At 36.3% G+C, this 11,166-nt stretch overlaps 1 protein-coding gene across 8 annotated transcripts in view; it reads left to right on the forward strand.

Moving 5' to 3' along the window:
* Positions 1 to 11,166, forward strand: part of EXOC6 (exocyst complex component 6) — a 234,955-nt gene extending 223,789 nt beyond the window's left edge. For 5 of the 8 annotated variants that reach the window (XM_040485870.1, XM_040485876.1, XM_040485874.1 and 2 more), the window contains 3 exons: positions 8,664 to 8,776; positions 9,568 to 9,579; positions 9,884 to 11,166. In XM_040485870.1, coding sequence (XP_040341804.1) covers positions 8,664 to 8,776; positions 9,568 to 9,579; positions 9,884 to 10,016 — 258 coding nt within the window. In that variant the 3' untranslated portion in view covers positions 10,017 to 11,166. The remainder of the gene's footprint in view (positions 1 to 8,663; positions 8,777 to 9,567; positions 9,580 to 9,883) is intronic. The other 3 variants (XM_040485871.1, XM_040485869.1, XM_040485873.1) reach the window with 1 other exon arrangement.

The following is an 11,166-nucleotide window of genomic DNA, read 5'->3' on the forward strand; positions in this document are numbered from 1 at the left end:
CAGCGGCTGACTTCGGCTCAGGTCATGATCTCACAGTCCATGAGTTCAAGCCCCGCGTCAGGCTCTGTGCTAACAGCTCAGAGCCTGGAGCCTGTTTCAGACTCTGTGACTCCCTCTCTCTGACCCTCCCCTGTTCATGCTCTGTCTCTCCCTGTCTCAAAAATAAATAAAACGTTAAAAAAAAATTTAAAAAAAAACATTTTTAAGGTGACATAGCAAGAAGTTTAATTATATTTTATATTTTTATAATATATATTTTATATATTATTTATAAAAGATTATATATATTTTATAAAGTTATAAAAGCAAAATATGGAGAAAAATTGTGCCAGCTACCAAAAATAGGAAGGTTGTATAATTAAGGTAAACCATCATATGGTGATAGCTGCAAGCTGATAAATCAAAAATTAGAGGGGTACCTGAATGGCTCAGTCCGTTAAGTGTCCAACTCTCGATAGCGACTCGCTGTGATCTCGCTGTCGTGAGATTGAGCCCTGCATTGGGCTCCGTGTTGAGCAGAGCCTGCTTGAGATGCATTCTCTCTCTCTCCCTCCCTCTCTCTCTCTCTCCCTCTCTCTCTCTCCCTTCCCCCTGCTTGTTCGTGCTCTCTCTCTCAAAATAAATAAACTTTTAAAAAACTAGAAAAATAAGCATAGAGACACTGAAGTAATCACCATAATTAAAAACAGAAGTAGTTAAACGTTGATTGCTTCTGAGAATGGGAAGGGTAGGGCAGTGGACTATCATTTTTTATGATAGGCTTTGTTTTTTTAATATTTATTTATTTTTTTTTACATTTATTTATTTTTGAGAGGCAGAGAGAACACAAGTGGGGAGGGGCACAGAGAGAAGGGACAGAATCCAAAGCAGGCTCCAGGCTGTGAGCTGTCAGCACAGAGCCTGACGTGGGGCTCGAACTCACAAACTGTGAGATCATAACCTGAGCCGAAGTCGGACACTTAACCAACTGAGTCACCCAGGTGCCCCTATGATAGGCTTTATTTGATTATTAACCATTTATTACTTGGTAAAATTAGTTTTAATAAAGAAACACATAAAACCACACATAGCATGTATTTGTATGCCATTTTAGCTATGATAGTGACCAAACAATTAAAGCAAATGTGGATATGTACAAATCTGATTACATAAATCCCATTTTTTTGCCTCTTCTCCCAAATTCTGAACCCACTCAATTAGTTTATCTCTGACTACTATATAGCTTACCATCAAAAATACTTTGAAGGGCGCCTGGGTGGCTCAGTCAGTCGAGCGTCCTGCTTTGGTCTGATCTTACCATTTGTAGGTTCGAGACCCGCATCGGGCTCTGTGCTGACAGCTCAAGGCCTGGAGCCCTCTTCGGATTCTATATCTCCCTCTCTCTCTGCCCCTCCCCTGTTCATGCTTTGTCTCTCAATAATAAATAAACGTTAAAAAATTTTTTTTAAATACCTTGAGAACATTCTTCTTCTGTGTGCAGTTCATCTGAGTGAAATAACCTGAAGAGATCAGTGCTTTTAAAAGGTCTCTGCAGAGGGCCGTGCCCAGAGCTTGCTCTTGGTCCTACGTAGGTGGGCGTGGAAAGGCTGACTCAGAACAGGTTTGGCACATGGAACATATGAAGAGGGCAGGCGTGGGTTAGGGGTCAGGTGTATCAGAGAGGCAGCATAAGGACAATTTACCCCTGAAGGCAAAAAGTGATGTGGATGGAGGCACTATACTGCTTCTTTACAGTTTTTGCCTAGGTACTTTCTGGCTGCTACTTAAATTTCTCTTCTGTGCTTCATATGGAATTCTCCAAATGTGGTGTTTTCAGGTAGCTGGAAAGGGGTAGAGCTAAGAGCTTTAAAAATCATACTAAGCTCATCATTTGATTTTAACGTTTTTATTTATTTTTGGGACAGAGAGAGACAGAGCATGAATGGGGGAGGGGCAGAGAGAGAGGGAGACACAGAATCGGAAACAGGCTCCAGGCTCTGAGCCATCAGCCCAGAGCCTGACGCGGGGCTCGAACTCACGGACCGCGAGATCGTGACCTGGCTGAAGTCAGATGCTTAACCGACTATGCCACCCAGGCGCCCCTCATCATTTGATTTTAATATCTGTTTGGAAAAAGGAGACTTGTATTTCCCCCCATTGGGTTAATTTAGTAAGATCCATTTTTCTTGAATCCCCAGTGACTACTTGTTCATATTTCTTTGTTAAAGTTGTATTATGGTTTAGGATTTTTGTTGTTGTTTAAATCTCCAAAGCACTCTAGGAACCCTTGCATTGGCTTTGTGTTTTGGAGGCAAAGGAAAAATGATCTTCTGCTTTACTTTTGGAATCTGCAGAGCAACTCTGAGATCCCAGGTGGAATTGGTGTTTGGAAAAGGGAATTTGGGGGACTAAGGTTGACCCTGAGCCCCCAGGTCACTGTTCACATTTACAAAAGCAAACCTGGTATCCCCAATTGCTTTTCTCTTGAGGTTGGCTTAACTTTATTTATCTTCTGTCTTGGGTCACTGCCCCTGAGGTGCTTCAAAAGCAAAACCCAAAAGACTCAAAACAAAGAAAGTTAAACCAGATTCAAGGAAAAAATGACCTGGCAATCTGGGTTCACTTTTACAAAGACAGAAAGTCACTTCAAGAGTTCCATAGAATGGTTTTAAGTTGGCCTAGATCCATTGTGTCAGTTGCATAAAGTGGTCTCAACAGGTCCAAGACCCCAAGTTTCTTGGGGGGTAGACCAGGAGTGAGACAGGATAAGAAACTATCAGCAAGCCAAATGCTTTGACACACATGAATTCTTCAGTGATTCTGAAGCGATTCAACTATTTTGAGCATATAAATGGGACCACCCATGCAACCATTTCTTTCCTTAAGGCTGAATCTTATTGTTTGCTGGACACACACAAGGAATGCTGAGGAAGTGAAACTTACAACTCACTTACAGATATTGGCATAAATCTACTTTATGTTATCAGATTAGTTATGAAGGGTATTTTTGAATCCTTGGTGAAAAAAGAAGTTAGGATACTAATTTCAGGTAATCTTATAAATCATGATGAGATAGAACTGAGGCATATTATTTTGCTATTCATTTTTGTATGATCCATACTTTGCTTACTTCCCAAAAGGATTTAAGGTAGAATTACTTTACTTGACTATTGGAACAAACCCATTTATAGAACTTAATACCAATTTTCATTATAATATACCTGACTTTATCCTTTAATAAGTAATTGTAAAATTGCTTTTGAATAATCTAGGGAAGATTTTTGTTTTTGTTCATGTTTGATCTACATCTTTGAATTTCAGGTATATATGTTAATTAATAAATTCACCTGTCAAAGCTGTGTCTTACTGTTTATTTACAAGACTGAGAGAGATTTTGTGTAATTAATAACAAATGTATTGTTTGTGTACTGCCATCTGACGGGAGCAAAGCTTAAGGTAGAGGATTGAGGTTTTCCATAATTTAGGTTTTAATATTAAGGATATAGTGCATCCTGTGAAACCTGACCAGATGTGAGAGGTAGACCCCAAGGCTATGACTGTGTAGAGTGAAGGTGAGTGTCAGTGATTTTTTTTTCTGGCACCACTCCAGTTTCTTCATCCCTTCCTATCACACTGTGGCTCCAGAGCAGTTGTGTTCTTTTTAAACCACTCCAAAAACCAGGGAACATGCCTTTTGGTCAAAGCAGGCATGGGGAGCAGCCTATAAAAATGGGCTCATGCCATAACTGCCTGGCATAAGGTTAGGTAGGACCCAAGAATAATGTCCTAGCTTTGTGTTATATCTTTTGCTTCAGTGGATCTGTACTTTAAAAAGTGGGATTATATCAAACTAAAACGCTTTTGCAGAGCAAAGGAGACTGTCAACAAAACAAAAAGACAACCTAGCGAATGGGAGAAGATATTTGCAAATCATACATTTGATAAAGGGTTAATATCCAAAATATGTAAAAAACGTACACAACTTAGTGTGGGTGTGAAAGTGTGTGTGTGTGTTTGTGTGTGTGTATGTGTGTACACACACTAAACAATCCAGTTAAAAATTGGGCAAAGGATTTGAATAGACATTTTTCCAAAGAAGATCTACAGATGGCCAATGGGCACATGAAAAAGTGCTCAATGTCACTAATCATCAGGGAAATGCAAATCAAAACCACTATGAGATGTAACCTCACACCTATGAGAATAGCTGTTCTCAAAAAGACAGAAAAATAACAAGTGTTGGCAAGGATGTGAAGAAAAGGGAACCCTTGTGCACTGTTGGTAGGAATATAAATTGGTGCAGCCACCATGGACAGCAGTGTGGAGGTTCCTCAAAAAATTAAAAATAGAACTGTCATAAAATCCAGCAATTCCACTTCTGGGTATTTATCCAAGGAAACAAAAACACCAATTTGAAGAGCTGTATACACCCAGTATGTTCATTGTGGCATAATTTATAGTCGCCAAGATAATGGAAGCAACCTAAGTATCCATCAACAGTATCCATCAACAGATAAATGGATAAAGAAGCTGTGGTGTGTATATATATATATAATATATGTATATTATATATATATTATATATTATATAATATATGTATATTATATATATATAATACATGTATATGTATAATGGAAAACTGCTCGGCCATAAAAAATAATGAAATCTTACTATTTGTGATAACATAAATGGACCTAGAGTATTATGCTGAATGAACTAAGTCAGAGAAAGACAAATACTGTATGATTTCACTGTGGAATCTAAAAAAACAAATGAGCAAAGAAAACAGACATAGACTCATAGGTACAGGAAATAAATTGGTGGTTACCAGAGTGGGGAGTGATTGGGGGGGTTGGCACACTAAGTAAAAGAGGATTACTTAGTTGTACAGACTTCCAGTTGTAAAATAAATAAATGATGGGAATGTGATGTACAGCATAGGATGTATAGTCAGTAATATTGTAATAACTTTGTATGGTGACAGATGGTAACTAGACTTACCTTGGGGATCATTTTGTGATGTATAAAAATAACAAATCACTACAATGTATACCTGAAACCAATAGGATATTGTATATCAATTATACTTCAATTTTAAAAAGTGAAACAGGACCTTGTAATAGTTAGGGATGAAGGACACTGATAGACCATTCAGAAATATTAGTGCTTTCTCTAGGAAGATGATTTAACTCTACTAACATTAGACCCAATTCTTTACTTTGAGGGAAGCTATTTTCTTTACCAATGCCCCAGGGAAAGACTGGGAGCAGTGGAGGGAAGTCAGTTGACTTCATTCACTCACCCTAGTTTGTCCACAGACCAACGTTGACCTTTTTCAGGAAGCTGTGAGCATCAGCCAGAGAAGTCTGTAGGGTGTTCAGGTTTTATACTTTGAGAAGCCTAAGGAAAAAGCTCCCAGGTAAACTTGGAATAGTCTGGCATCATCAATTAAGTAATAAGTTAGTTACCTCTTGAATATCTCTTGAGTGGTTACACTCTGTTGGACACACTATGAGTTTGGCTGCCTAGCTTTATGAAGTTTGTTTCTATTTACTTATTAAATGCAATATTCTGCTTTTGAAAAATCCTTACACACATGGAAATGAGAAATCAGAATATGGGATCAGTGTGCTTCCTGGCCCTGTATTTCCTCTGCACTCATGTGTATGCATCCTTTGGGGCACAGACACAGAATGGTGCTGGCGTCTATAGCCACTGGGTTTGTTGGCTGAGAATAATGAGCAACCAATCACTTGCTCCTAAGAAATCAGTAGCTTCTATCTTCATGCTAAATTCATTGGAGCTTACCTATATGTTAACTAGCTGGACTTTCAATGAAAATTTGAGGGGCGCCTGGGTGGCTCAGTCAGTCAAGCATGAGACTTCAGCTCAGTGATGATCTCGCGGGTTCAGTGAGTTCGAGCCCTGCGTTAGGCTATGTGCTGACAGCTCAGAGCCTGGAGCCTGCTTCATATTCTATGTCTCCCTGCCCTTCTGTTTCCCTCTCTCTCTCTCTCTCAAAAACAAATATTAAAAAGAAAAAAGGTGGGCAGTCAATATTTGTTGAATGAATAAATGAATCCTATCTAGATTCTTGGCCTTTTATCCACATTGGTAATATGTTACTTAACCATGAATGTGCAGACTTATGCAGATTTCCTTAGATATCTACAAGTTAATGATGCACGGTGAGTATTTCTATAAAGTATTAGTATAAATTTGAAAGTATGTAGATTAGACTTGTCTGCATGGAGGCAGGCAGGTTAAATTTTATGGTTCTTGTTATTTCTAGTGATAAGAGACTTGCATATGAATATCTGAAAGTTGTGAAATTTTAAGCATTTGTGAAATTTGTGAAAATTGTAAGCATAGTATTTCTGTATCTGTTTTTGTGCTGTTTTGTAAAAGAGTCAATTCTGTATTCACAGCTGGAGTTGGTGTAGGTTTTAAATTCATTAAGTGGACTCCTCCTTTCCCACCTGGGGGTAGATCAGCCCAAGAGAAAAAGAGACTTATTTTAAGGCTTCTTCCTCTTCCAAATCCCAAAGGTCATGTTGCTAATGCCTTCTGGAAAGAAAGGGAGATTACAGCCAGTATATTAAGTGGTTACTTTCTGCTGACTGTGCGCATGCCCACACACACTTGTGCAAACATACTTATACCTAAAAGAAGAATCCTTCAAACTGAGGCTTTTGTTAACAACTGTGTGAGGAGTATTTATTATTGAAATTTATTTTAATATATAAATAGGCAAACTTTATTTCTAACTCAGAGTTAATACGTGTCCATTGTGGGATGTTATGAAAATAAAGAAGACAACAGTTGCCCATAATCCTACCACACAAATAACAACCATTCTTAGCATTCAGTCAAATTTGCTTCCAGTCTTTTTTGATGGGTTTTTATGTAATTTTAGTAGGAACGTTTAGCATAAGCATCTTAACAGATACTTAAAATTTTGTGTGAACATCAATTTTAATAACTACATGATATTCATCTTACAGATAGATACACCTTACTACTTAACCATTCTCTTAATATTGAGATTTGGACTGTTTTCAGGTGTTTTTTTTCCCCTTCAGTTTTTTGATAACACAAATAACATTTTTGAGATTAATATCATTGTTCTCTACCTTTATTACTGTTTCCTGAGGTTCGATTCCTAGAAGTAGGATTATTGAATCAAAAGGAACGACCATTTCTATAAAGTTCTTAACCAGGTATTACAAAATCACATTCCAGAGATGTTATGCCAGTTTTCATTTTCACCGTGGGTGTGTGTGAAAATAACTTTTCCCTCCTTTCACAAGGAGGGAAAACTGTACTTGTTGCCAAGCAAGAGTCAAAAATTACACAGAAGTTTAAATAAATTTAAACTTTAAATAACTTCTCTCAGACAATATATTCTTTTAACATTGTTTTGGTGTAGATCCTGTACCCATGTTTTAACTTTGGATGTAGCCTAGAATATTGTCCAAAGGAAAATAGAGTGGTTTTTATTTTATTAGTAATAGTTAATATTTTCATTATAGAATTTTCACCCTTTTACAGGGAAGTCTCTATGTTAGATAAGAAAAGAGTCAAACAAATCCATTACCTTCCTATAGAAGAGCTAGTTTCTTGTAACCTTTGTTTAGGTTTTAATCACCCCAGAAGTTTTATCCCTCTTAGGGCCCATGGGTTGGCTCACATGTCCTATGAGTAAATACAAATGCTTCCTTCAATTGGAAGCAAAACCAGTACACCCCTTACTTATAAAGTGAGTTAAAAAACAAGAAGAAAGAATAATATAAAAACTGAAGGAAGGTAGTAAGTAAAGTATTTAGCTTTCTGAAACAATTCAAATGGGGATAGGAAGTTGGTTTTAAATGGCTTAAGGGAGATTAGGGTTTTAAAGTTGGATAAGGAGTTTGGTGCTTTGGTTTAGGCATGGCATTGCTTTTAAAAGATTACTTCCATATTTGACAACAATTCTCACTGGAGATTATAAAGCAAATAGTCAATTTTAAAACACTATGGAATACAAGAGGGCTTCTTTTTGTTGTTGTTTGTTTATACAAAATGATTGCCTAGAGTTAACAGGCTGAGTCCTGAAGCCCACATTTCATAACACTACTGAGGATCTGTCACCAGGGAGAATTCAGCAGAGGTTGTTTAATGCACTTAATTGAGATTATCTGAGCTTTTGGTTTAAATTACTTTGGGAAAAGTCTAGGTACAAACGGCTTCTTTGAAAGGTAAACATACTTAACCTCTAAGAAAAAAGGTTCAATTTAAGTTCTTTGAAATTCTTCAAACAGGTAGTAGCACCAACCCTTACTAATTAAATGAGTATAAACTGAATAATGTGTAAAGATTAAATCTCCATACATCAGTACAAGTGTTAATATAATTCTATGAACAGTGTGTTTATTATTGTACACTTGTTTGAAAATGCAGTCAGGTACCGTATTAGAAAATCATCCCCTGCCAATTTAGGAATTTCAAAAGTAAAAAGATAGTACATGCTATTTTGGTTATAAAGTATATTTAATGATAAAGTTTAAAAATTGAATTCCTTATTTTGTTCCACCTAGGAAGGAGGGCACATTAAGATCAAGGATCAAGAATGACATATACTTTATGTATTAGCTGTGGATAAATACTCAAAAGTTGGTTTAACATTTTTGCCGTGTCTTCCTCAGCTCCTTGACCTGTTTATGGTTTGGGATTGGTCTACTTATCTAGCTGATTATGGACAGCCTGCTTCTAAGTACCTTCGGGTGAATCCAAACACAGCTCTTACTCTTTTGGAGAAGTGAGTATATTCTGAAAACATTTTTGCATAACATTTTAGCATTTTGTGATTTCGTGATGATTGAAGAACTAGAGATTTTCAACAAAAGAGAAATGTCTAAATGGAGCTTAAAAGCTCAGTCCATTTTAATGGCCAAAACATAAGCCTCTTTCTTTCTTGGTGCAGTGTTGGTGTAGTTTTTATATGAGATTGCTGTTTATGTTCATGTGAACAAAAATTTTCCTATTGCATCCTCAATAGCAGGCTTAATTGGCCTTAGGAATATGTTTACTGGAGATGAGTGAGAATTGGAACTTTTTTTTTTAATGGTATAACACAGAAAAGAAGGTGTTTTGTAAAATGTGGCTAGCCATTGGCATGTTTGCTGTCGATATCCTACCATGATGGACTTGGATTCTTTGTGCAGATAGAGAAGTATGTGATAAAAAATAAATAAATAGAAAAAATAAAATAGTAAGAACTGAAGTAACAGGACATTTGCTGGTGCATCTTGTCCAATTAAAAATGACAGAAGTTTAGGGGTTACTTTTCCCTCACTGTGTGACAGATTTTCCTTTCGCTTAATCATATTTCATTTTAGGTATCAGTATGAAAAATATCTATTATTTTCCCACATTTCAAATATCTGTGATGTATTTGATGTGAGAGGACAGAAAGAACTGTTTAAAATAAATGTAAATTTACCATATCATGAAACACTACTGAGGCCAAAAATAAATAAATAAATATTGCTTTAAATTTTCTAATGTTATTTTTCTTTCACCTTGTCTTGCTATGAATGTGATTTGCAGAGTCCATAGAGGGTATGTATTTTAGCATACTTTGTGGAATGATATTAGAAAATAGTATGATATTAGAAAATGTAACATAGTTTAGATTTACATACTAATGCAAAAACACTACTTCATGTAGAATGTAAAATGAAGCTGCTAACTTTTTGTGTGGTCGCTATCTCTGTATTTTTATTAGTACCTATTTTCTTTGAAGAATATTTTTCAAGCATAGGACTGGTGTGAGATAATTCAGAGCATGCCAAGATAATTTACTTATGACAGCATAGCTTTTAATTTCCTTTTACCAAGCCTCTCCATTCACATATATTCCTAGGATGAAGGATACTAGCAAAAAGAACAACATATTTGCTCAGTTCAGGAAGAATGATCGAGACAAACAGAAGTTGATAGAGACAGTCGTGAAACAGCTAAGAAGTTTGGTGAATGGTATGTCCCAGCACACCTAGACTTCGATTGCACTCAGTGACACCAAATCTGTGATTCAACATTGATCTCTAACAGGCACAGGTCATGATACAGTAATTTGGTTGCAGAATTAAAAAATGGAGTAGAAAAAAGACACTAATGAGAGATTAAACAAGAAACAATAAAAATATCATTTCTACGGATTTTTAAATAATTGGATACTATTTTATATGTGGAAAAGGTGACATTAATTTTTTTCACTTTTAGGGAAAAGTAAAACATAAATCAGGTCAAAAATTGTATATGAAATTGATTGTAAATACATTAGAAATACCTTATATGCCTCTACATATAAGTATTTTTTTTCTATTCAGACTTGAATGATTTTTCTGGGTTCTTTTCATCAGTATCCAGTTTTGGAATGCAATCATGTCTGATATGGGAGTATTTCACTGTCATTTTGTGACTGTTAACTTTTATTTTCATCTCAATATGATTTAAGTAGACTAAATTTTCCAGTTCTGCAGATTCGGCCGGGGGGGGGGGGGGGCCCCCCAGATATACAAATCTTTAAAGGTCCCTGAAATCAAACTTGATTTCTGTAAGAATATGAATTATTTGTTCTCCTTGGATGGTTTAATTTAATGGTTCTGAATATGAAGAAAAAGTGTTTGGATTTTCTTGAGATGCAGTGTTGCTGTTGAGCAGGGTTAATATTTCTAACTATATTGCTTGTAGCTGACCCCATTCTAGGATTTATTTGGTTTGGTTTGGTTCAAGTTAAAAGAGGGCAGGAACGAAGTGGGGTAAGCTACTTGAGGTGCTGCTTGTGCTAGGGTAGATACGTTCCTACACACAGAAGTTGCCACAGGGCTCAGGTTCCTGTCTTCAGTAGCAGATCTCAGTACCTGTCCGCGGTATGGAAACAAGCCAAACCAAATGAACGCTGGAAAATCTAAAATGAACGTACATTTTCTTCTGTGTAAATTACCACCATGGTCCTAATGATAATATCAGTCTGATCGCAACTTTCTTCTCATTGTATTTATGCTGAATATTTCTTTTCCATTTTCAGGATTTATGCCTGTAAGAAACTTCTACTTAACTCTGTAAAATAAGTGTAAAGAATTATATGTACATTTCTTGATTTTGTGATGAAATATTAAAAATGTTGAGCAAGTTGAAAATGCA

Source organism: Herpailurus yagouaroundi, unplaced genomic scaffold (assembly GCF_014898765.1).
Source record: "Herpailurus yagouaroundi ecotype Mexico unplaced genomic scaffold, PumYag 163, whole genome shotgun sequence".
NCBI lineage: Eukaryota > Metazoa > Chordata > Mammalia > Carnivora > Felidae > Herpailurus > Herpailurus yagouaroundi.